The sequence below is a fragment of the Lemur catta genome, chromosome 3 (assembly GCF_020740605.2).
Source record: "Lemur catta isolate mLemCat1 chromosome 3, mLemCat1.pri, whole genome shotgun sequence".
Classification (NCBI taxonomy): domain Eukaryota; kingdom Metazoa; phylum Chordata; class Mammalia; order Primates; family Lemuridae; genus Lemur; species Lemur catta.
The window spans coordinates 18,635,120-18,662,496 of NC_059130.1; the positions used below are offsets into that span (position 1 = coordinate 18,635,120).

General features: G+C 36.2%; 1 protein-coding gene across 1 annotated transcript in view; it reads left to right on the forward strand.

The window, feature by feature from the left end:
* Positions 1–27,377, forward strand: part of SYCP1 (synaptonemal complex protein 1) — a 100,175-nt gene that overhangs the window by 62,525 nt on the left and 10,273 nt on the right. Inside the window, exons 24-29 of the mRNA XM_045546887.1 lie at positions 182–298; positions 1,059–1,169; positions 2,323–2,415; positions 2,920–2,994; positions 20,208–20,267; positions 23,518–23,691. Coding sequence (XP_045402843.1) covers positions 182–298; positions 1,059–1,169; positions 2,323–2,415; positions 2,920–2,994; positions 20,208–20,267; positions 23,518–23,691 — 630 coding nt within the window. The remainder of the gene's footprint in view (positions 1–181; positions 299–1,058; positions 1,170–2,322; positions 2,416–2,919; positions 2,995–20,207; positions 20,268–23,517; positions 23,692–27,377) is intronic.

Below are 27,377 nucleotides of genomic sequence, written 5' to 3' on the forward strand. Positions count from 1 at the left end.
GGTAGATTTTTTGAAAAATAAAGCACATCTCAGTATATGAAAAAGGTAAGGAAAATGATCCAACCATAATTTCCATGAATAAGTAATCCTTTAAGATTCACAAAACCACAAAATGAATATGGAATATTTTCAAGTAATCTATGGCCTTTACTAATATTCATGCTATTTTCTTTACTTAAAGGTCAGTAAATTAGAATTAGAACTAGAAAATGCCAAACAACACTTTGAGGAAATGACTGAGAGCTATCAAAAAGAAATTGAGAACAGAAAGATATCAGAAGAAAATCTTTTGAGAGAGGTGGGAAAAGCTAAATGTTTTTAGAATTATACTAAAATGTATTTATTAGCATTTTAAGAAAAAAGTAATCTTAATTTTTTTTTTTTTTTTTTTTGAGACAGAGTGTCACTTTGTTGCCCTGGCTAGAGTGAGTGCCATGGCGTCAGCCTAGCTCACAGCAACCTCAAACTCCTGGGCTTAAGCGATCCTACTGGCTCAGCTTCCCAAGTAGCTGGGACTACAGGCATGCGCCACCATGCCCGGCTAATTTTTTCTATATATATTTTAGTTGGCCAGATAATTTCTTTCTATTTTTAGTAGAGATGGGGTCTCGCTCTTGCTCAGGCTGGTCTCGAACTTCCGACCTCGAGCGATCCACCCACCTCGGCCTCCCAACGTGCTAGGATTACAGGCATGAGCCACTGCGCCCAGCCCAAAAGTAATCTTAATTTTTCATTTATGATTTTTAAGAAGGTTTAGTAAATTTATATTAGGGATAGTCATCAATTTCTATAGAAGTAAAAAATATCCTTGTATTTTAAGTATTTGAGTTATGAGTAATATACAATTATTTTGAAAGGATTAAGTGATTGTCACAGTATTATACTGTCATCTCACTTGATAGAACACGCTAAAGGAAATCAGAATAATATTACATTTTTGTACTTGGTTTTTATAATTTCTTGGTGTTCGAGCTTTGCATTTTATATGAGCAGAGCATACGCTCTTTGAATTGAAGTTAAATTTGTTTTTTGTGCATTAATTTTAAACATTTTGATAGGCTGAGAAAGCAAAAATAATAGCTGATGAAGCAGTAAAATTACAGAAAGAAATCGATATACGATGTCAACATAAAATAGCTGAAATGGTAGCACTTATGGAAAAACATAAGGTAATTTTTTCTTTTTATATAATAAAAATTATTAATTGGAGCCATATTTTTGTTAAGAATTGGTCAAATCATGATAATGTTGTGAATTGTAAGAGAAAATTATTGTCTGTGTAACAATGACTATAGCTGGAATACTCTTGATCCACCATTTCTCCAAGTTCAGATCTTAACCATACAAAGCTGAGCCTGAGTGTCATTTCCCTGAGGAAATCACTCCTAATCATCTGTGTTGGATGGAAGTAATCACTTTTTCTGGATTCTCCTAGTAGTCTCTTATAACATTTTCCACCTTACCTTTATTTAAGTACATATGTAGGATATGTATCTCATTAATATGTGTTATTGTCTACATGTATCTAACATATGCTAAACCATTTTTTATCAAAGGAATAAATTGATGAAAAGCTTAATGTTTGTTGTATGTGTGAGTGTCTTTTATTTTTTAATTGTTATTCTAAAGTAATCCTTCTGTTAGGGAATTAAGCCTCATTCCCCTTAAGATTTGGAGAGGAGGTAGGATATATCTACCTATTCATTTTTAAAAATTGCTGCTAGAATATAACATCATTATGAGGTAACCAGTGAGGATTTTAAAAAATAATTTAAATAACATTGTGAACTCATAGATTTAAATAAATTAGGTATGTTTCAATCCAGTGTAGCTTTTATCATTATTGATAACTCAAATTTTCCCACCTTTGGCTAGTGGGATTTTGACTTGACACTAATAGTCTCCAATTAAATAGACTAAGAGAATAACTTTCTTTTTGTTAGACAGAATATTCCAGGCTTATCTTGTATTTTGTGTGGCAGATTTGGAATTAGCCACTTTTCTATAAGTCCTGGTGTTACTAGCACTTTTTTTTAAATGATAAAATTCAGTGTTTCCAATTAAAAAGAGTAATTTCTTGCTCTAGTGTTATATATTCTTATTTCTAAGACTGTTGTCTTGGAACAAGTGTTTTGCTGTTTAGGTTGTTTGAATGAAAAGAATATAATTGGAAAAATTTTAAAATATATATACTCAAAGATATATATTACTGAATTTATAAACATCATTTTCTGTAACTATGTTAATATGTTAGAATACCAATCTTATTAAAACATCTGTTCAGTTTTAATGTACATAAAATGTTTTCTTTGTTTAATATAGCACCAATATGATAAGATTGTTGAAGAGAGAGACTCAGAATTAGGAATTTATAAGAGCAAAGAACAAGAACAGTTATCAATGAAAGCATCTCTGGTAAGATACAGAACAAACAGCAGTAAAAGCCAATTTTCATATTGTCTGCATGGCTGGTGGTAAAAAATAACATTAAGGAAAACTGTAATTTTAGAGCTATAGAATCAGAGTCTTAAATCTGAAAGGGATCTTATAGATCTTCTATTAATAGTTAAGTGTTTTTCCAAGTTATTTTTTGAAATAGTGGAACAAACTCTTTTTTCACATGAAATGTTATAACCTCTAGTTAACAAGTTTGGCGCTCTGATGGAGATTGGGAGAGGAGGGTGGCATAAATTGGGAGAGTAGGAAAGATACACATAGTGTTAAGTCTTTCTTTAGAGGAAACAATAAATACTTGTTTAAATGAAGTCTTTAGTTATGTTCAACTGGCAGCCTTTATCTCAGTAGACTTTTAAAGTACAGTGAATTTATTTCTCTACAACACTGAATTTACTTGAAGCAATAATTTACATTTTCATTGTCTTGATAGCATTTATAAACTTCATGTTTCTTTTTCTTTAGGAAATTGAACTATCTAATCTTGAAAATGAACTTTTGTCTGTTAAGAAGCAACTTGAAATAGAAAGAGAAGAAAAAGTATGTTTTGTGGCATTACAGATAAAATGATTGTAATGTTTAGGTGCAACTTTGCATTTTTATGAATATTATATTAGAAAATAATTTGACAAATTTTAGTATCTAGGAGTGAGAAAATATAGTTTTTCCCTGTTAGCTTTTTTCCAGAAGTATTTAGAATATTCTCTCATTTAAGTGTTAAACATATGTAAATATAAGCATACTTTTAAGAATATGAATGCTTTTAAATATACTATATTTGAGGAATATTATCTCATGTTAAAAATTGTTATATATTTAGCTTTTTTAAAGCTTTTCATCATGTTTCAGGAAAAATGGCTATCTGTGTAGTGTTTTGCAGTTTACAAAGTGAATTGATTCACAATTTAAAATGACAAATACAATTTTTTGGCTTTCTATATGATAGGCATTGTGTTAAATACCCTACCTACATCTAATTTAATTCTTATGTTACCAAGCAATCAATGGGCTCACTGCCTGATGTGTGTAGAAGTCAACCCCATGGCACCAGCTTTTGAAAAAAGAAAGAGGTTATTGTGAGTCTACTGGCAAGGAGACAGGAGACAATGCTCAAATCTGTCTTTCCGAGCTGGGGACTGGGGCAGGTTTTATAGGGAGAATGTAATGAGGTGTGATCTCGTTGGATCTTGCAATGAGGTAATGCTAAGAGGTATAACCTGACTGGATAATGCCATGGGGTAATGCCAAGACTTAATTTAATTGGATCATGGATCATGCCATATGGTGTCTACTTCTTAATTCATCCCCGTTCCTTGGTGTGAGCACTTAGGTTCTACCCATGATTGCATGCTTGGTTCATCTGGACATATTCAGGTTATGTAACTTGGCATCTGAAAAACAACTCACCATTTTATTACACAAAGTTGAACCAGATTGGGCTGGTTCTGCAGTTACAAGACAATGTTATTTATTATTATCTTTATTTTTACAGAGGTTAGGTTATTTATTCAAGATCACACAGAAAGGCTGGGAGCAATGGCTCACGCCTGTAATCCTAGCACTCTGGGAGGATGAGGCGGGCGGATCGTTTGAGCTCAGGAGTTCAAGACCAGCCTGAGCCAGAGCAAGACCCCATCTCTACTAAAAAAATAGAAAGAAAATACCTGCACAACTAAAAATATAGAAGAAATTAGCCAGGCATGGTGGTGCACGCCTGTAGTCCCAGCTACTCGGGAGGCTGAGGCAGGAGGATTGCTTGAGCCCAGGAGTTTGAGGTTGCTGTGAGCTAAGCTGATGCCACGGGACTCTAGCCTGGGCAACAAAGTGAGACTCTGTCTCAAAACAAAAAACAAAAAACAAAAAAAAACGATCAGGCCCGGTGGCTCACGCCTGGTATCCTAGCACTCTGGGAGGCCGAGAGGGGAGGATCACTCTAGGTCAGGAGTTCGAGACCAGCCTGAGCAAGAGCGAGACCCTGTTTCTACTAAAAATAGAAAGAAATGATCTGGACAGCTAAAAACATATAGAAAAAATTAGCCGGGCATGGTGGCACATGCCTGTAGTCCCAGTTACTAGGGAGGCTGAGCCAGAAGGACTGCTTGAGCCCAGGAGTTTGAGGTTGCTGTGAGCTAGGCTGATGCCACGGCACTCTAGCCTGGGCAACAGAGTGAGACTCTGTTTAAAAAAAAAAATAAAGTTAAAAAAAAAAAAAAAGATCACACAGAAAGTAGAATGGCTGGAATTCAAATCTAGGTCTATTTTGCATGGCTTCAAAACCTGTTCTCTTAATCACTCTATAATAGCCTACATAACATACATTTTTAATTTCAAGTCTCTGATCATTTGTTTAATTTGTTTCCTGCATTTAATTCTTCTCCATCTGTGGAAAATCTCACACATCTTTCATCTTGCAGATGTGAGCTTACCGTGTATGTGTATTCTCATAGCACTGTGTTCTTACATTAAAGTAGTTATTTCACACCATGTCCCCTATTATAGTGCAAGCTCTTCATGGGCTAGGATTATATCTTATTTTTCTTTGTTTTCTCTATTGGAGTACAGGGCTTTGAAATTTTTATATTTTCAATAAATATTTGTTAAAGGAATGACTAAATTGTTTTCCCTTCACCTGCAGTGGTAGCATTCATGCTTATCCTACTGTTTCAGTAGAAGAGGAATTCTTCTATGGCTTAACATGTCATATTAGTAAACCCTCAGCAATCTTTAATTTGTACTCTTTAGCCAATAAACACGAATAAGACTTGTATCATCTTTAAAATGTCTTAAAACATTTACCTGCTCCCTAAACTATACTATCTCTGTTCTTTTCTTAAGCATCAAATTTTTAGAAAGCACAACCTATAATACTATCTACTTTTTCAACTCTCATCTCCTCACCTATTAGAATTTAACTATTGCCCTAACTACTTTTTAACTTGTATTAGATTGAACTCTTATTGACAAATTTAATGGCTTCTTTTTTATTTGTTTATCAAGAATAATTCAGGGTCACTGTTTACATTATATGTGTTCCTTTGTTATCATTTATCTATGAATATATATATTATATATACACATGCACATGCACACATGCACACATACAAATATGCCTGTATGTAGATATAGTCAAAAACTTTGGCTTGCTGCAGGTTATATCATTCAAAAAATATATGCTCCGTTTCTGTGGGGTCCCTCCCAAAGGGAGGGTTATGTATTTCCACCTCATTGACTTCAGATTTGGCCAAATGATTTGTTTTAACCAATGGATTGTTAGCAAAAGTGGCATTTTTGAGAGGCAGCTTTAAGAGCCACCACATGGTGCTCCAGGCCTCTCTTTTTCTTTGGCCTAAAGGCTGACATAGAAGTTGCTCCTTCAGCCTAGATTCCTGAAGATAGTAAGGAGGAGAGCAGAAACCAACCTATAATTGATACGTAATGTGAGTGAGAAATACACTTTTGTTGTAATCCACTAAGACTTCGTGTTTGTTACCACAACATAATTTAGTCTAAACTCATTGATATAGGGATCATATTGTATATGCAAATTTATATTGTTTTATAAAAATACATTATATTTATATGTTATAAAAATTAATACAGAAAAGTACAAAAAGAGTAAGTACAGTCCACAAACCCATCCCTCTGAATTTGCCATTTTTCCATCCAATTTTCCAAATCTTCAGACTGGTAATAGTTATAGAGGTCATGTCTTAGGTTTTCCTAGTAATTTCCTAATAATGATAATGTTCTCATTTCTTTCTACTATCTATTTCCTTCTGTTTTTACCTTGCACTGGCTTTTATTTCCAGAACAATGTTAAATAATATTGGTTATAGAAGACACGCTAGTCTTATTTCTAACTTCATTGGAAATGTTTCTGGTCCTCACTATTACATGTGATGCTTTTTTTTTTGGTTTGAAAGGTATTTTTTTTTGAGACAGAATCTCGCTTTGTTGCCTGAGCTAGAGTAGTGCCGTGGCATCAGCCTAGCTCACAGCAACCTCAAACTCCTGGGCTTAAGCGATCCTACTGCCTCAGCCTCCCGAGTAGCTGGGACTACAGGCATGCGCCACCATGCCAGGCTAATTTTTTCTATATAGATTTTTTAGCTGTCCAAATCATTTCTGTCTATTTTTGGTAGAGACAGGGTCTCACTGTTGCTCAGGCTGGTCTCAAACTACTGAGCTCAAACAATCCACCTGCCTCAGCCTCCCGGAGTGCTAGGATTACATGAAAGGTATTTTTCATCATAAGGAGCCAGTACTTGTCTAGTGTATTAAGACTTTCTGTTCTGAATGGATGAAAAATTATATTAAATGCCTTTTTTAGCATATATTGAAATTTCCATAAATGCTCAATTTATATTTAGTTTTTCTTTTTTAATACTATGTGTATCATGCTAGGCGTTTTCCTTGGTTTATATTATTTTTATTTTCCAAATATTTTTTAGGTTGGTTTTCTCTTGGCCCAACAAAGTCTAAGGAAGAATTTTAACATATTATAGCCACTTGGGGTTGTAGTTTCTATTTTTTGTTTTAAATTTCCACTCTTGTTGTATCATCTATACTATTGTTACTTTTTGGAATTTTTTTGGCATTTTCTTTGTGCTATAAAATATAGTCAGTGTTTGCAAATGTCTATGAGGATATAAAATGAAGATATAATCTATAGACTGATTTATCTAGCCAATGATGAATGCCAATTATATGAATTATAATGTTAAATTATACTTTTATACACATTATAAGAATGTAAGTAATACATATAAATGTAAAGGTAAATGTTAATAAAATTCCAGAGCCCACATTCCAGAACAACTTTTGTCAATTTTGGATATATATCACTTCAGATGGCTCCTCTATGAAAAAATAAAAACAAAAAAAAAAACCTAAACAGACACATTCACACGTATCAAGAGAGATAAAGAAAAAGTACCTTTGAAAAAAGGCCATATTATATTAGTTATTTTAAGCTTAAACATATATATTTATATTTGAATTTATCAGAAAAATAATTTGAAATTGGAATTGCAGAAATTATTAAACTTAAGATAGATTTTTTTTTTGCCAAAGTATTTGCTCCTGAAGGAGCTTAAATTCTAAGGTGAAGAAAACAGAAAATAGATTATGAAAAACATTATGAGGAAGGAGGAAAGTTATAGGTGCCAGCATAGTTTGTTTTAATTAAGCTTTTTATTATATTTTGAAATAATTATAGATTCATATATAGTTGTAAGAAATAATACAGAGAAATCCCATGTACCCTTTATCAAGTTTCCCCCCATGGTAACATCTTACAAAATGTAGGACAGTATCACAACCTGGATATTGAGATTGATACAGTCAAGATACAGAAGAGTTCCACCTCCACATAGTATTACCCTTTTCTAGCCAAACCTCCCTCCCTCTCCTGATCCTGGACTTCTGGAAACCACTAATGTGTTATCCATTTCTAAAATTTTGCCATCTCAAGAATGTGACGTAGATGGAGTCAAACATTATGTAATCTTTCGTGATTGGCTTTTTTCGCTCAACATAATTCCTTGGAGATTTATCCAAGTTGTTGTGTCTATCTATATTTGCTACTTTGTATTGCCAAGTAGTATTCTATGGTATGGGTGTACCACAGTTTAAACATTCTCCCACTGAAGGACATCTGGTTGTTTCCAGTTTTTTTTTCTTCTTTTTTTTAAATTTCAGAATATTACAGGGGTCCAAATGTTTTGGTCACATAAATTGCCTTTGCACTGCCCATGTCAAAGCTACAAGCATGCCCATCTCCCAGACAGCATGCACCACACCCATTAGGTGTGAATTTACCCATCCTCTCCACTGCCCTCCCACATGCCCAGTCCCAGATAAATGTTACTTCCATATATGCACGTAAGTATTGATCGATTAGTCCCAATTTAATGATCAGTATGTGTGGTATTTGTTTTTCCATTCTTGTGATACTTCACTTAGAACAATGGGCTCCAGTTCCATCTAGGTTAATACAAGAGGTATTAGTTCATCATTTTTTTATGGCTGAGTAGTATTCCATGGTTTACATATACCACATTTTATTAATCCACTCATGTAATCATGGGCACTTGGATTGTTTCCGTATCTTTACAATTGTGAATTGTGCTGCTATAAACGTTCGAGTGCAGATGTCTTTTTTATAGAATGTCTTTTTTATTTTGGGTAGATACCTAGTAGTGGGATTTCTGGATCAAATGGTAGTTCTACTTTTAGTTCTTTGAGGTATCTCCATACTATCCATAGAGGTTGTATTGGTCTGCAGTCCTACCAGCAGTGTATGAGTGTTCCTGTCTCTCCACATCCACATCAACATTTGTTGTTTTGGGACTTTTTGATAAAAGTCATTCTCACTGAAATTAAGTGATATCTCATTGTGGTTTTTTTCTTAATTTCAGCTTATTATGGGGGTACAAAAGTTTAGGTTCTGTATATTGCCCATATCCCCACCCCCCCAAATCAGAGCTTCAAGCGTGTCCATTCCCCAGACAGTGCACATTGCACTTATTATGTAGGTATACACCTATCCCCTCCCCACCCCCGACATCTGCCCGACACCCAATTGGTGTTATTCCCAAATGTGCACTTAGGTGATGATCAGGGAAACCAATTTGCTCATGAGTACATGTGGTGCTTATTTTTCCATTCTTGGTGTACTTCATTTAGTAGAATGGGTTCCAACTCTTTCCAGGAGAACATAAGAGATTCTATATCACTGTTATTTCTTATAGCTGCGTAATACTCCATGGTGTACATATACCACATTTTACTAACCACTCATGTATTGATGGGCACTTGGGTTGTTTCCACATATTTGTGATTGTGAATTGTGCTGTTATAAACATTCGGGTGCAGATGTGTTTGTTATAGAATATCTTTTGTTCTTTTGGGTAGATGCCCAATAATGGGATTGCTGGATCAAATGGTAGGTCTACTTGTATCTGTTTAAGGTATCTCCATATTGCTTTCCAAAGAGGTTGCACTAGTTTGCAGTCCCACCAGCAGTGTATGAGTGTTCTTGTCTCTCCGCATCCATGCCAGCATGTATTGTTTTGGGACTTTTTGATAAAGGCCATTCTCCCTAGAGTTAGGTGATATCTCGTTGTAGTTTTGATTTGCATTTCCCTAATGATTAGAGATGTTGAGCACTTTTTTATGTTTGCTGGCCATTATTCTGTCTTCTTTTGAAAAGTTTCTGTTCATGTCCTTTGCCCATTTATTGATGGGGTTGTTTGATTTTTGCTTGTTGATTTTCTTAAGTTCTATATAAATTCTTGTTATCAGCCCTTTATCGTATGTGTAGAAAACAAATATTTTTCTCCCATTCTGTGTATTGTCTATTCGCTCTAAGGACAGTTTCCTTGACTGTGCAGAAACTTTTTAATTTGATCAGATCTCATTTGTTTATTTTTGTTGCTGCTGTGATTGCTTTGGGAGTCTTCTTCATAAATTCTTTACCTAGGCCGATGTCTAAAAGAGTCTTCCCAACATTTTCTTCCAGAATTCTTAAGGTTTCACACCTTACGTGTCAGTCTGTTATCCATCGTGAGTTGATTTTGTCAGAGGTGACAGGTGGGGATCCAGTTTTAATCTTTTGTATGTTGCTATCCAGTTTTCCCTGCACCATATATTGAATAGGGGTTCTTTTCCTCAGTGTATGTTTTTGTCTGCTTTGTCAAAGATCAGATGGCAATATGAGGATGGTTTATATGTGGATTCTCTGTTCTGTTCCATTGGTCTATGTCTCTGTTCTTATGCCAGTACTATGCTGTTTTGGTCACTGTGGCCTTGTAGTATAGCTTGAATTGTGGTAATTTTTTTTTTAATTTCAGCATATTATGGGGGTACAAAATTTTAGATTATGTGTATTGCCCATGCCCTGCCACCCCCCCAAGTCAGAGCTTCAAGCGTGTCCATTCCCCAGACAGTGCATATCGCACTCATTATGTGGGTATATACCCATCCCCTTCCCCCCCACCTCTGCCCGACACCCAATTAGTGTTATTCCCAAATGTGCACTTAGGTGATGATCAAGGAAACCAATTTGATGGTGAGTACATGTGGTGCTTATTTTTCTATTCTTGGGATACTTCACTTAGTAGAATGGGTTCCACCTCTATCCAGGAGAACATAAGAGATTCTATATCACCGTTATTTCTTATAGCTGAGTAATACTCCATGGTATACCTATACCACATTTTACTAATCCACTCATGTATTGATGGGCATTTGGGTTGTTTCCACATGTTTGCAATTGTGGAATTCTGGTAAATTGATGCCTCCCAATTTGTTCTTTTTGCTTAGGGTTGCTTTGGCTATACAGGGTCTTCTCTGGTTCAATATAAAGTATAGAATTATTTTTTCTAGATCTGGGAAAAATGATGTTGGAAATTTAATAGGGATTGCATTGAATCTGTAGATCACTTTGGGCAGTATAGACATTTTAACAGTGTTGACTCTTCTGATCCATGAGCATGATATGGTTTTCCACCTGTTTATGTGCTCTGCGATTTCCTTCCTCAGTGTTTCATAGTTCTCCCTGTAGAGGTCTTTTACCTCCTTAGTTAAATATAGTCCTAGTTATTTTATTTTCTTTGTTGCTATTTTGAAGGGTATTAAGTCTTTGATTTGGTTCCCAGGTTGACTGTTGTTGGCATATACGAATGCTACTGATTTGTGTACATTGATTTTGTAACCTTAGACTTTGCTGAATTTATTGGTTCCAGTAGTCTCTTGGCAGATTCTTTGGGGCTTTCTAGATATAAGAATATGTCGTCAGCAAAGAGAGATAGTTTGGCCTCTTCTGCCCTGATTTGGATACCCTTGATTTCCTTCTCTTGTCTAATTGCTCTGGCTAGGACTTATGGCACTTTGTTGAATCGAAGTGGTGATAGAGGGCAACTTTGTATGGTTCCAGTTCTAAGCAAGAACGCTTTCAGTTTTTCCCTGTTCACTATGGTGTTGGCTATGGGTTTGTCTTATATGGCTTTTATCATTTTTATTTAAGTCCCATCTATGCCTATCTTATTAAGAGTTATTATCATAAAAGTGTGCTGAATTTTGTCAAATGCTTTTTCTGCATCTATTGAGAGGATCATATCATCTTTGTTTTTACTTATATTTATGTGGTGAGTTACATTTATAGATTTGCATATGTTGAACCATCCCTGCATCTCTGGGATGAAGCCTACTTGGTCATGATGGATCATTTTTCTGATCAGCAGCTGAATTCAGTTTTCTAGGATTTTATTAAGAATTTTTGCATCTATGTTCATAAGGGATATTTGTCTGTAGTTTTCTTTTTTTGTTGTATCTTTTCCTGGCTTTGGTATCAAGGTGAGTTGGCTTCACAAAATGTGTTGAGGAGCAATCCTTCCTTCTTGATGTTATGGAATAATTTCTGCAGGCTAGGAATTAGTTCTTCTTTGTATGTCTGGTAAAATTCAGATGTGAAGCCATTTGGTCTGGGGCTTTTTTTTTTTTTTTGGAAGATTTTTTATTACTGCTTCAATTTTGGTACTTGGTATTGGTCTGTTCAGGAATTCTATTTCCTCCTGATTGAGCCTAGGGAGGCTGTGTGTTCCTAAGAATTTTTCCATGTCCTCCATGTTTTTATGTTTATGGGCATAGAAAGTTTTATAGTATTCAGAGATGATATTTTGTTTTTCCATAGTATCAGTTGTAATTTTTCCTTTTTCATTCCTGATTGAGCTTATTAGAGTCCTTTCGTTTCTGCTTCTGATTAATCTAGAGAGAAGCCTGTCAATTTTGTTTATCTTTTCAAAGAACCGACTTTTTGTTTCATTACTCTTCTATATAGTTATTTTGTTATTGATTTCATTTAGTTCTCTGATCTTGGTTATTACTTTTCTTTTTCTGGGTGGGATTAACTTGTTCATCCCTTTCCAATTCCTTGAGACAATTCATTAGATTGTTGATTTGTGATCTTTCTGTCTTTTGGATATAGACATTCATGGCCATGAATTTTCCTCTCAGGACTTCTTTGGCTATATCTCACAGATTTTGATAACTTCTGTTCCCTTTATCATTTAGCTAAAAGAATCTTTTGATTTCCATCTTAATATCCTCCTTGACCTGACTATCATTCAGTAGTAGGTTGTTTAGTTTTCATCGCTTTTTGTAGAGATGAGTCTTTCTGTTGGGGTTGATCTCTAATTTTATGTCACTGTGGTCTGAGAAGATGCATGGTATAATTTTTATTTTTTTAAAAATTTGTTGAGACACATTTTGTGGCCTAGGATGTGGTCAATCTTAGAGAATGTCCCATGAGCTGATGAGAAGAATGTATATTCAGTGGTTTTGGAGTAGAATGTTTTGTAAATGTCTGTTAGGGCCATTTGTTATAGGGTTCTGTTTAAATCCATTGTCTGTTTATTTTCTGCTTGGAAGGTCTGTCATGTTATGTCAGAGGGGTGTTGCAGTCCTGGCTATTACAGTGCTGCTATTTAGCATTTTGTTTACATCAAGTAGGATTTGTTCTATGAATCTGGGTGCACCTGTGTTAGGTGCACAGATATTTAGGACTGTTATGTCTTCTTGTTGAATTGTTCCATTCACCGATATATAATTACTGTCTTTGTCGTCTAAGTTATCTGATATGAGAATGGCTACACCATCTTTTTTGGTTTCTTTTGCATGGAATATTGTTTTCCATCCCTTCACCTTGAGTATGAATGAGTCTTTGCTGGTTAGATGTATTTCCTGGAGACAGGAGATATTTGGCTTATATATTTTTTATCCATTCAGCCAGCCTGTGTCTCTTTAGTGGAGAGTTCAAGCCATTCACATTTATTGAATTAATTGGTAAGTGGGGTGGATTTCTGTTCATTCTGTTGCATAGAACTTTATTGCTTTGTTTTACCTCTTGAGCCATTGTGATAACTGGGCTCTGAACTTTAGCATTGGATGGTTTTACACTGGTGGGTGTCTGTTGTGCTGATCAGTGTATAATGCTGATCTGAGTACTTTCTGCAGGACAGGTCTGGTCTTGGCAAATTCCCTCAGTGTTTGCTTTGTCAGAGAAAGTCTTTATTTCTCCCTCATATAAGAAACTTAGTTTTGCAGGATACAAAATTCTAGGCTGGCCATTATTCTGTTCAAGAAGACTGAGAATGGTGCCCCAGTCCTTTCTGGCTTGTAAAGTCTCAGTTGAGAAGTCTGCAGTTAGTCTGATGGATTTTACTTTGTAAGTTACCTGATGCTTTCACCTTAGGGCTCCTAGGAGTGCCTCTTTCATGTTTATTTTGGCCAGTCTGATGACTATGTGTCATGGTGTTTGCCTCTTTGCAATGAATCTCCCAGGAGTCTTTTGAGCTTCTTGCACCTGGATATCTAGATTTCTGGCAACGCCAGGGAAATTTTCCTCAATTATTCTCTCAAATAGATTTTCTAACACTCATGTATTTTCTTCTTGACCCTCAGGCATGCCTGTGATTCTTATGTTAGGCCTGTTTACATAATCCCATGTTTTTTGTAGGCTTTGCTCATTCCTCTTATTTCTCTCCTTTCTCTCTTTTACTGTCATTGTAGCGGCCCGATTGCAGAACGGGGGATGAACACAGAAAGAAACACACAGACACAGAAAGACAGTACAAGACTGCAGTGCCGAAAAGCACCAGTCGCTTTATTTTTATACTTCTTTTGTCCAGCAGCTACTTGCTGGTACGTAACTATCTTTAGAGCCCTGAGGTGACATGTTCCATTTCTTATGGAAATTGCTCAAGGAAGGTAGATGTTTGCATCTTAACCTTTGGACCTCATTACCAAGTGCAGGACAATGAGACATGCCTTGGCTTGTGTGCAGGACCTAAGGCCCTTGGCTATTTTCCATAGGGAACAGTTTGTCTGTTCAATAGGCCATTGACCTCTAGCTCCAGGAAGCATTCAGCAGTCAATAGGCCGTGTCCGGACCTATTGACTTCTGGCTTCAAGGAGCGTTCTGGACCTATTGACCTTTGGACCCAAGAAGCACGTCCAGCTTCGCTGACTCTGGGCTCAAGCCAGTTCTTGCCCAGGGACGGTCCCTACAGTCATGTTTAATTCAGAGGTATTGTCTTCAAGCTCTAAGATTCTTTCTTCTGCCTCATCTAACCTATTCTCAAGGCTTTCCACTGTGTTTTGTAATTCCTTGAATGAATTTTTCATTTCCAGAAGTTCTGTTTGATTTTTCTTTAATAATTCAATTTCTTTAGTGAATTTTTCATTTACTTCCTATATTGTTTTTGTGGTTTCATGTTGGGTTTTTATTTTATTTTATTTTTATTTATTTATTTATTTATTTTGAGACAGAGTGTCGCTTTGTTGCCCTGGCTAGAGTGAGTGCCATGGCGTCAGCCTAGCTCACAGCAACCTCAAACTCCTGGGCTTAAGTGATCCTCCTGCCTCAGCCTCCCGAGTAGCTGGGACTACAGGCATGCGCCACCATGCCTGGCTAATTTTTTCTATATATATTTTAGTTGGCCAGATAATTTCTTTCTATTTTTGGTAGAGACTAGGTCTCGCTCTTGCTGAGGCTGGTCTCGAACTCCTGACCTCGAGCAATCCACCCGGCTCGGCCTCCCAGAGTGCTAGGATTACAGGCATGAATCACTGCGCCCGGCCTGGGTTTTTATTTTCTTTTGTATTTCATCGAGCTTTCTTATAATCTATGTTTGAAATTCTTTATCTGACATTTCAATATTCTGATTTTGGTTGGTAATATATTGCTAGAGAGCTGGTGTTCCCTTTTATGGGTGTCCTTTTGCTCTGATTCTTTATACTTCCAGAATTCTTTTGCTGTTTCTTTCTCATCTGGAGCAGCTATTGCTTCTTACTTTGGAATTTTCTTTTGTTTGGGTAATGACATGACCAGTTTAATCTCTTAGCCAGTAGATGGCGCTTGTGCATGAGAATCAACCACACCCTCAATGATTGAGTCAGTAAATGCTGTAAAAGGCATGCAAATTGACCTCTCTGTCAGTAGGTGGTGCTTACTGGAACGAACAAGCTGCAATGTTGTTTTTGGGTCCTGTGACTATGCTCTAGTCCCTCAGCAAAAGCACTCGAATGCCCCAGGTGGGTGGGGCCCTGGAACTTCCAGGTGAGTCCTTATTCTCCACTACAGCAGAGGCCAGTTGGAGAGTGAGACTGCGTGGGGCTGGGTTGGGTGAGCCTGCCCTCAAGTTCCACAAATGCTAGCAAGGGATCTGTTTCAGCCGGGGTCAAAGGCCCATTCCCTGCCTCTGGGCAGAGCTGCCAGGGAGGGGCTGAGGTAGACCTACTCAACCAGAAAGTCTGCATATGGAGTCGGGGCTATCTGAGACCCACATTCTGGCAGTCTGGAGCAGGCCTCACTCCTTTCCACCCTCCCCTATTCTGTAGTTTTCCCTGGGCCTTGGCTGGAAGGCAGGACCTCAAGCTAGCTGAGTTCCCCTACAACTGTTATACAGGCCAGGAGGTTCCCTGGTACGGATCATGGCCTGAGGTGGGAAGGTGGCCCTCCTCTGGGAGGAGGCACACCCCATGAGTACATGGCAGCTATGACCCACAGTGCACTCTACCCCCAATCTGATCCTGTGGACACCCATACATCCTGAGACTAATTCACAGATACCTCCTCTGTGCCCCTGGGCAATGTGATTGAGACCTGGGAGTATGAGATCTGACCTGCCAGCCCATTCCCAGGGCCCAAGAGATCAATCCCTGATCATGTCAGGGAGAAGCATGCTTGTCCTGAGCTACTCATGGGGTGCCGAAGCTGGTTCAATGTCCCTCCACCTCTGGCTGTGCCCTACTCTGATGGGGCCCATCAGGCAAGCAGCACCAGGGAGAACTGTCAGGAAGGGAGCTCACAGTCTTGAGCACCCCTCAGTCTGCTGCAGGACCCCAGAAGGAAAGGTCTGAGCCCCACTCCCTGTGGAAGCCTCCATGTGGTGGCTCAATTATCTTTCTTGGCAGCTGTGGGTGGAGGAAAGGTAGGGGAGAGAAATAGACTAGGTGGAAGAAAGTCCACACTCTGGTCATTCCTGACCCTCTCTTTGGTAGGCAGTCATCCCAGAATGACTGGGGTCTGGAGTCACACAGATCACCCAGGACCCACTGGACCCCCATGGCTCCTGCAGTCTGGGCTGGAGTTGGGAAATGTCTGTGGGGGAATAAGCAAGCCATGTAGAGAAGCAATATGGTGCCTGTTGTCTGGCTTGGATCTGTGTGATTGCAGGCTCCCTGAGGGGCTGAGATCCTGGTGCCCTATCCACGTGGAGGTACCAGCTCACAGGTGGCAGCAGTCTCTGGGTTCATGTGGGAAGAAGGTCTGTCCAGCAGCTTGGGAGCCCACAAACAGTCCAAGATGTGAGAGAGGAAGAAACTAACCACTCTACCTACCCTTCTCACTGATCCCTAGCCTCTTGGGGATAATCTCCACCAATGCCTTTCTCCTCCCAGTTCTGCTTTGTAACCTATTCCTGTAGAGTCTCTTATAGGTTCTGGCATCCTTCCTTCCGACCCTCATTTGATCTATGTTTGTCTGTCTGTTTTTTCTCTTTTATCTAAAACTTCTCCTTACTGAGACACTCTGGCTAGTGGTATCTCTGGTCTGCCATCTTGCTCGAGTCTCTGTTTCCAGTTTTGAGTTATTTTGAATAAAGGTGCTGTGAACATCTGTGTACAGGTTTTGGTGTGAACATAAGTTTTCATTTCTCCGAATACCTGCCTAATAGTATAATTGCTAAATTATATGATTGTTGTGTTTTAATTTTATAACTTTTCTAAAGTGGTGGTACCATTTTATTAATATATTCCCAATGGCAATGTATTAATCTAAGTGATCCAATTTCTCTACATTCTTGCCAGCCACAACTTGCTATTTTTTATTTTAGTTATTCTGATAAGTTTGTAGTGATATTTCATTGTGGCTTTAATTTGCATTTCTGTGATGTTAACATATTTTCAAGTGCTTATTTGTCATCTGCATATCCTATTCTATAAAATGTCTGTTCATATCTTTTACCCATTTTCTAATTAGATTTTTTTTACCATTGAATTTTGAGAATTCTTTATATATTCTAGTTACTAGTCCTTTGTCAGAGGTCTTAGTCCATTTGTGTTGCCATAACAGATACCTGAGATGGAGTAATTTATAAAGAACAAAAATTTATTTTTCTAATAGTTCTGGAGGCTGGGAAATCCAATATAAAGGCTTTGGCATCTGGTGAAGGCCTACTTGCTGCATTCTCTAGAGTGAAGGAACTAGAAATTTCTCCCTGAGCACTACTTTAGTTGCATTACACGTGTTTTGATATGTTGTGTTGTTTTCATTTATTTCTATGTAATTTTAATTTTCTTTTGAGACTTTTTCTTTGACTAATGGATTATTTAGAAGTGTTTTTAAAATTTTCTTATATTCAGAGATTTTTTTTTTCTAGTATTTTGTTACTGATTTCTAATTTGATTCCATTATGGTCAGAGAGTACATTCTGTATGATTTTATTGTTTCAAATTAGTTGAGGTTTGTTTTATGGCCCAAGATGTGCTGTCTTTTTGAATGATCCATGGGTACTTGAAACAAAAGTATATTATGTTATTATTGGGTAGAGTGTTCTATAGATGTCAATCAGATCCAATTATGACAATCCCCATTTTTACCTATAAGTCCACTGGCATGAGGAAACTGTTACTAGATGTCAGTCCTAACTTCCAATTAAAATAGATTCACTTTGTAGGATTATGATAAATCACCTTCTTTACATCTTTTTTAGTTTTGGGGGGCCTTAATCTCTGCCTGGTGATTTTAAGTTTGTTTCTTTACTATCTTGGTGCGGAGGGAGAGTTTCAAAGTCTTCCAGTTGGTCCTTCCAACATTAAAATCTCTCACTCCCGTCAGAACCAATATGGAGATTATGCTGCTTACTGAATTTATCTATTCAAACTATATACTCAGGAACTAAACAAATGACCACAAGATAGTTTTATGGTTCCATGGGCTTACCATGAAGTGGACTCAGATTAAATTCCATTGATCACCCAACCCTGATATGCTTGCACTCTGACTAATGAGAAGATAGTGACATTATGGATCCTCAAAAGTTGGTATTAGTCAATGCCCAGTTACCCATAAGTCTTAGTATTTTCATCCTTAGTGGATAAAATAGTAGGAAGGACACAGCATGTATTTGTGATATTATTGCAGAAACTTTCCACAAGAGTACCAGGTTTCCTTTTTATTCAGAGGGCTCTAGGCTGGTAAATTTGTCTAGGTCTGAAATTTATTCACAAGGCTGTCATTCTCTACTCTGGTGGCTCAAGTCAATCCTCTATTTGCCAGGCCATATGATATGCACATTTTACTTATTCAGATTAAATAGCGACCTTAGTAGTCTGCCCATCTCTTTGGTCTTAGAGAATCCATGGTCATTTAGCCACTATCAAAGGTACATGTTTGTGTATAAGCTAATTCATACCTTGAAAATTCGTACTGTATACCTAGTACAGAACAGATTGTACTAAGATCCCCAGACCAGCAAAGTCAGGATTATAGAGACTGCATTTGTGGGAGGTGCTTTCTTTCTTCTGTCCTCTAGAAGCCAAGATATGTATTCTAACTGAATATTGAATATGAGAGTCAGTGCCGTATTGCTAGTTTATAGAATATACTTTTTCCTAGAAGACAGCATTATAGCCCCTTAAAGTAGATCCCAACTGTCACTATAACTGAAGAGCGAGCATTGGCGGGGGTGATAAGATGCATAATAATGATATTAATACTATTACATCAGCTTACCACCAACTTCTTTCATGGTGAAGTGAGTACTCTGGTTAGGAGCAATAGTGTGGGAGAGATAACAGGGTGTGCACAAGGCATTCAGTGACAATAGATATTAGCAAAGGTATCATGGGCAGACAAAGCAAGTTTTATTGCCGAAAGTTCTGCACACTGGGAAACTTTCCCTTCTCTGAGACCTTTAAAGCTTCCTGGGGCTGTAAACAGTTCTGTTCTTCAGATGACTGTCATATTATAGGCCTGCTACATATTCGTTTCTGTAGGCCAGGCTTAAGTTTTCTTTTTTCCTACTGAAAAATTTTATAGATTAGCATATTACACTTTCTACTCTGGCCACAACTCTCTTTTCTATTTTTATCTTGACTACTTCTATACATAAACCCTATTCTTCAGCAAAATTATGTATTACTTCTTAAGTATTGTATGCTTTTCTATATTTATGTGATTATTTTGGCTTCTCAGCTTTTTCTTTCTTTTTATTCCTTATCTCTATCTCATGTTGAAGGCTTATTCATTATTCAGAAATCCAACTGAAATGTACCTTTTCTTAACATACAGAGAAAAAGTTGATTCTACCTTTCCAGGCTCATAGTGTTTTAGATCTCTTTATAACACTTCCCACTTTAGTTACTTATGTGTCTCTCTCTCTAAAATCTGGTCCGTCCACTTCATTTTATAAATAAGAAAGTTGAGATTCAGTTTTAAGAGACTTATTCAAGATTCCACAAGTACCCACTAGAGATATATTAGAATGAAAAGAAAAGATAATTGAAACCAAATAGCACCTCTGTAGAAAGGAATTAATTTATTTTTCTTTTTTCATTATTTTATAAGATTGAGAGGTTAGTCATCTTTCTTTGTTAATACTTATTAGGAAAGATTTTGATAATAAGAACATTCATTTAGAATAATAGTAATGATTATGTTGTATGTACTTGATATTTATTTTTAATAGGAAAAACTCAAAACAGAGGCAAAAGAAAACATAGTTACTCTCAAAGAAAAAAAAGACAAGGTAAGAATATAATTCTTACAGTTTTCTTTACAACCGATTTATTTTTTAACATCTTAGAGATAATTTTTTATAAGTAGGAAAGTAACATTTTAAATATATCATATAATTTCATTTCCTAAATTGTTTCTTGCTATTAATTTAAAAGAATTAACTAAAAATTTAAAACACTTGTCATTTAGAGAATTGGAGATGATTTCAGTCTTTCTTTATAATTTTTACTGCAGTATTAAATTAGGCACTTCTGTGTTTCTCTCTTGAAAAATTTACAATATTGGAGACAAAATATTTTCATAAAAATTCTAAAGCTTAAATTTTGTTTATGACTAATTTGGGGTTTTGAAGGGGCTTAATAAATGACATACTGTTTTCGTCACCTAAGTTCTGAACCAATTGAGAAAGACAAAGGAGAACCAAAATAATATCTTTATTGTTGATAACTAATATTGGCTTATATTTAAAAGCAAGAGGATCTCTTATTCCTGAAATTCCCAATTAGACAGACTTACTTACTCTTTCACAGGTAGAGCTTGACTGGGACAGGTTTACCCATTTGATGGCCTGCTCTTGTAAAACTTATGGCATAAAGGAGTAGAGCAGAATGAATGTGTGCTGGTTCTCAAGAAGAGGAGTAAGGAAGGGGCTAAACTATATGTGTCATTTCTCCTTTCCTTCCAAATTCACCAATCACATTAAGTCATTGTTCCTCCCCTAAGGAAGCAGAGAGAGGTTAGGAATGTTACCTTAGGTTGCTCCCTACATGTGGAAGGAAACACTAGTTACAGGGAAGAGTACTCCTCAGCCTCTAACCTATTTGATAATACAGGATTATTGCAGGAAGAATTTGATTTAACCAATTTTTGGTTAAAATGATTAAGCATTTTCTTTATACACAGTATTATAGTCTCCTAAGCCCCCACAGAGTTTGCTCTGATTATAGTTAAACTGAAAATGATAATCAGAATAGTCTGGAAAAAGTTTACTTGTTAGATATAGACAGTACTACAATTTTGTTAAATTTAAGTTCGAAGAAAGAGAATAAGGAAAGAAATATTGAACCTGTGAGTGAATATTGAGTGTTTCGTATGTTCTAGATACTGTGCTACACACTTGAAAACATTATATTTGGAGAAATTATCATCGTCATAATAAAATTAGCCAGCAGGGTTAGATATAGTCTTAAGGAAGTACCTGATGAATAAGCAGGCTGGTTAATCTCTAATATTCTTTTCTAAATATGGAATGTGTTCATATTATGAAAGTATGTATTATATATTCTTATAGAGATATTTTGATTCATATACAATTCTCATTATTTATGACTGTTATCAAGTAGATTAGTAAATTTCATATATTTTATCTGGGGGTCTGGATATATATGTTACAAAGTAAAAAAATGAAATAAAGAAATTTAACTAGGCTTTTCTTTTGTCTTGCTATACCTTATTCTAACTACTGAAATGCAAGCCTTATAAGTAATAATCATTAAATTTACCATATATTTCTGAGTTTGAGCAAGTTACTTAACTTCTTCATACCTTAGTTACCTTATCTATAAAGGGATAAATAATAGTAGCTACCTCCTAAAGTTGTTTTGAGGATTAAATGAGATGATATTTGTAAAATATTTAAAATAGTGTGTGGCACATAGTAAATACCATGTAAGTGTTTGTTTAAAAATACAACCGAGAAAATTGTGAATTTTCTGTATATATGCATCACTGGAAAAGTAACATTCAGAAAAAAATATACCTTGTAAGGAAGTACATATGTTTCCATCGTGTATTCTGAAGAGGGATAGTTCAGTATTGAACATTTTCTTTTAGGCTACCTTGGAAATGTCCATTCTCAGATATGGCCACAAGGTGGTGCAGTGAATTTAAATTGCCATTCTCAGGACTATTGGGAGGAAAAATTTGTCCATGAAAGCAGTTACATTTTGGAGGTTTCAAGGGGTGACCCCTGATGAATCCAGGGAGCAGAAAAAAGTTCGCTTTAATCAAAATTGTGTCATCAGCTATGATGGAGAAATATGTAGGAAAAAGGAGACAGAAATTCAACTCTGAAAAAATGCTACCAAAAATACCTGTTGAAAAAAGGATTATGAAATGACTGATCATGTCATTAGCTCCAGATCATCTCATTAGCTTCAGATCATCTCATTAGCTGCAGATCATCTCATTAGCTCCTTGACTTTATAGATGGATAAATTTAAGCCTGGACATACTTAGAGATTTACTCAAAATCACCTGGAAAGATAGTAAAAGATTCAGGAGAAAAGAACATATTCTGTACTTGGCTTCTAGTTTAATGTTTTGTTTTTTTTTTAGAGTACACACAATTGCCTCTTATACCTTATACCTTCCTAATTTAAACTTACTGCAAGTTCAACCTCCATGCTTTTGAAGTATTGTCCTTGAAGCCCCCTTTATTTGATGCTCTGTTCTTTCATGTGAGTGATTGCCTTGATTGTATTCATGGAGAGAATAGTGGTCACCAAAGGAGGTGGTAAAATAGAAAATGATGAACATGGGTTTCATATAGGATCCCACTAAAGCTACTATTATTAGCTTCTATTAGAAAGGTAGACTGGTTGCTTAAAGAAGCTGAATACAATGGTAGAGTGAAAGAGAGCTGAGGAAATTGAGTGGAAATAATGTCTAAATATTTAGAGTAAATTTGCAATTTGTTTACTTTTAGAATTGAAGCAAATAGCTATTTTATGAGTTTTTTCCTGAAAATTTCTCTCATTCTTTATGTTCATAATTTTTTCTCCCTGTTTTTGGAGGCAAGTAAGGCTGGTAGATAGAGAAAGGCTAATATTTTTATACGTAAGAGAGAGGAAGTATCAATGCATGAAAGAGAATGAATGAAAATGAAAATAAATTGCCCTCTGGCTTTTTTAGGCTATTGGAGCGAACCACAGATTAAGGCTTTTTGCCACTAGGAATAGAGATTTGTGTTTTAGAGAATCTTTAACTGTTGGTCAAATAGAGAGTTAAGATATCTTATTTCTTTTCATAGCAGCTCTGTGAAGACAGAGAGGGGCAGATACCATTTTCATCTTAAATGGGCAAGTAAAGTGATAAAGAGAATTAATACAATTTATTCAGACTTATCTAATCAGTAATGAATTTGGGAGTAAATTCTAGTTTATTTCAGTGTTAATTCTACTAGTTGCTGTGTTTTAAAGAAATAAATAATTAAAATGACATTTAATGATGGTTTTATTCACTTTTGTTATTCAATGCAGAAAACACAGACATCTTTGTTGGAAACACCTGAAACTAGTTATCGGAAAATTGATTCTAAAGCAGCTACTTCACAAAATATATCTCGAAATTTCACATCAGTTGATCACAACAAATCCAAAGATAGAAGAGACTATCTGTGGACATCTGCCAAAAGTACTTTATCTGCACCAAAGGTTGGTGTCTAAAATTTCCAATATAGTAGTTTTTTAATAAAAAAAGAAGGTTCTGGTGTCAGCATATATCTGGTATCTCACACATACACACATGCATACACACACACCCCCAAAACTAGTTTGTTGAAAATTTCAACTTTTTGTGGTATCAGCATGAAATGGTTTTACTTTTTTCTATCACTGTCCACAAATTAATGGCATCTTGGGCAGATGCTATAACTTGCTGGTCATTTGCCAATGCATAAGTCCCTGGTATGGGAAATCTGGTTCTGACTTGACATTTTACAGTATCACCCCAGTTTTCTCCCTTTGCTGTTTACCCCCACATCATCTTGCTGCTAGAGTCCTTTACTTAACAGTCATCTTGGAGCAGTTGCCACTAGCAAGGTGGCTCAATTCTATCTTACACATATCCACTTAATCCATGGGGAAGTCATACAACTTTGCCATGCTAAATGGCAGTGCAGAATGGTCTATGTTGACCCCTTTCTCCTCTCTGCTATTTGTCTCTCTTAAATTTCCTTTTCATCTGGTCGGCTAAATATAAAGACAGATAAACAAATTGGCTGTCCAGGTTCAATATCTAACTAGGGAATGCAATGTCAGTCTTCCCTTCTTATAGGCACCCCTAGTCGTTTTTATAAGTATACTCTTGGAGTTCCTGCCTCACTTGTTTTGGGAGTTGCAGGAAAAAGTATCTCAACCTGTCTCCATCCCTCTAAACTAATATTTTATGCCTTTTCCCTCACAATTTTTTAAAAATAACTGGGAAGGAGAGAAGTGTTTGTTGATTATAGGGGTTGTTCTATCACTTTTTAATAAGTCCTGGAGAAGGATCTGGCCTCAATCATAGGTCACTTTCTTTAAAATATGGATTATTAGCACTTTCCCCGCAGCTTTGTGTCCCAGTTGCAAATTCCAGAGCAAAAGGAGGAGTCCCACTCATATCCTGGTAAGTATACACACAGTATTCTGTATCTTGTGAAAATTATGAAAATTAGTATATTATAGAGCTTAGAGAAGCTTTTATATAAAATTATTCCATGTTATTTATTACAGTTTTATTTTATATTTAAAATATGAAATGATTTCTATGATTCTCTATTAAAGAATAACCTTAAACAACTTTTAATTGGAATGTTTCTAAGAAAAATGCACGGATCTTAAATATTCAACTTGAATTTTCACAAACAAAACGTAACCTTATAACCAGCACCCAGATTCAAATACAGAACATTGCTATCTATCACCTCTTGTTCCACCTTCCAATCACTAGTCCCTCTACCAAGGCCAATTGCCATCTCAACTTCTAATACTAGATGTACCTGTTTTTGCATTTTCTACAAATGGAATCATACAGTATGTATTTTTGCCTGGCCTTCTTTCATTTAATTTTATGTTTGTGGGACTTGTCCATATTGTTGCTTGAAGTTGTGGGCTATTTTTATTTTTGTATAGTATTCCATTGTGTGACTATACCACATTTTATTGATCTATTGTATTATTAATGGAAATTTGGGCAGTTTCTAGATTCGACTTTTATGAATAGTGTTGTTACAAAAATTCTAGTACCTGACACATACACATTTTGGTTGAGTATGTGCCTAGGAGTGAAGTTGCTGAGTTTTTGGGTTATACATATGTTTCATTTTAGTACACACTGTCGTGTGTGTGTGTGTGTGTGTGTGTGTGTGTGTGTGTGTGAGAGAGAGAGAGAGAGAGAGAGAGAGAGAGAGAGAGAGAGCGCGCGAGCGACTCTGTCTCACAGAAAAAGAAAAAAAGAGAATAGATGTTGTGGTACCCAGCATCTGATATGGCTCCAGTGACCCACGCCCTTTGGTACTCATGCCCTTGTGTAATCCTTTCCCCTTGACTGTAGGCTGGACCCAGTGACTTGCTTCTAACAAATAGAATATAGCAAAGGTGTTGGGATCTCACTTCTGTGATCAGGTTACAAATGACTGATTTGTCTTGTTGGTATTCTCTAAAGCTTTGATGAAGCAAGCTACCATTTTAGAAAGGCCCATGTGGCAGGGAAGTACAGATGGCCTCTGACCAACAGAACAGAGAGGCCCTGAGTCCAACAGCCTAAAGAACTGAATACTGCCAACAACTATGTGAATGAGCTTGGAAGCAGATCCTTCCCCAGTTGAACCTTTAGGTGATTACACCCTCAGCTGACACCTTGATGTCAGCCTTCTGAGAAAACCTGAAATAAAGGACACAGCTAGGCTGCACCCAGATTTCTGACCTATAGAGATGGTGAGATAATGAATACTGTTGTTTTAAGCTACTAAGTTTTGGGTAATTTGTTACACTGCAGTAGGTAACTAATAAAAATGGATTCTGCAACAGCAAACAGCAGTGATATAATGCTGCCTAGGATTCTAGGAGCTGTGGGTAGAGGCTTTCCCACATTTGTTGCCCTTGTACTCTCTCTTTTGTGAATTCTCTGGTGATTAAAAAAGGGGGGGCACTGAAGAGACATAGACTGGCTGAATGGCTAAAAAGATACAAATCAAGTATTTACTGTCTTCAGTAAACACATCTAACCCACATGGCCTCATTCAGACTCAAGGTAAAGGGATGGAAAACAATATTCCATGGAAATGGAAAACAATATTCCATGGAAATGGAAAACACAAGACAGCTGGTGTTGCCATTCTTGCATAAGATAACATAGACTTCAAAGCAACAAAAGTAAAGACAAAGACAGTCATTATATAATGGTGAACAATTCAACAAGAAGACATAACAGTCCTAAATATCTATGCATCTAACACAGGTGTGCCTGGATCTAAACAAACTGATAAACAGCAGCATGTGTCATTTAATTTAAAATGTATCTTTTATTGACATCATATAGTTGGATCAGACTTTTTTTCAGCATTTGTTCTGTCAATCTCTGCCTTTTGATTGGAGTGTCTAATTTGTATTTAATATAATTACTGATAAGGTAGGATTTACTTCTACCATTTGTTATTTGTTTTCTATGTGTCTCATGTCTTTTTGTTCCTTTGTTTCTCCATTAATATCTTTTTTTATGTAGATACTATCTACTGTGATATTTTAATTCTTTTGTTTTTTGCTGTATTTTGGACTTATTTTCTTAGTGATGGCCTTGAGGATTTTAATTAATACCTTAACTTAAAATGACCTAGTGTGAATTCATATTAATGTAATTTCAATAGTATACAAAAACTTAGCTCTAATATAGCTTAATTCCAGCCCCCTCTTTCATGCTGTCATTGTCATAAAAATAACACATTCATATATTGTAAGCCTGACAAAGTATTATAATTATTGCTTTATGTGTTTATGTTTTAAACCACATAGGAAAAGAGTTATGAACAAAAATATGTTTATATTATCTTTTATAGATACCTATGCAGTTATCTTTACCAGTGCTCTTTATTTCTTCATGTGGACTCAAGACTAGTATTCTCAAGACTAGTATTCTAGTACTGAAGGACTCCCTTTAGTATTTCTTGTAGGGAAGGTCTACTAGTGACAAATTTTCTCAGTTTTTGTGTATCTAGGCATGTCTTAATTTCTCCTTCATTTTTTGAAAGATAGTTTCACTGAATATAGAATTCTTTCTTGACAATTCCTTTTCTTTAAGCACTTTGAATATGTCAGCCCATGACCTTCTGGACTGTATGGTATCTGATGAGAAGTTAGCTGTT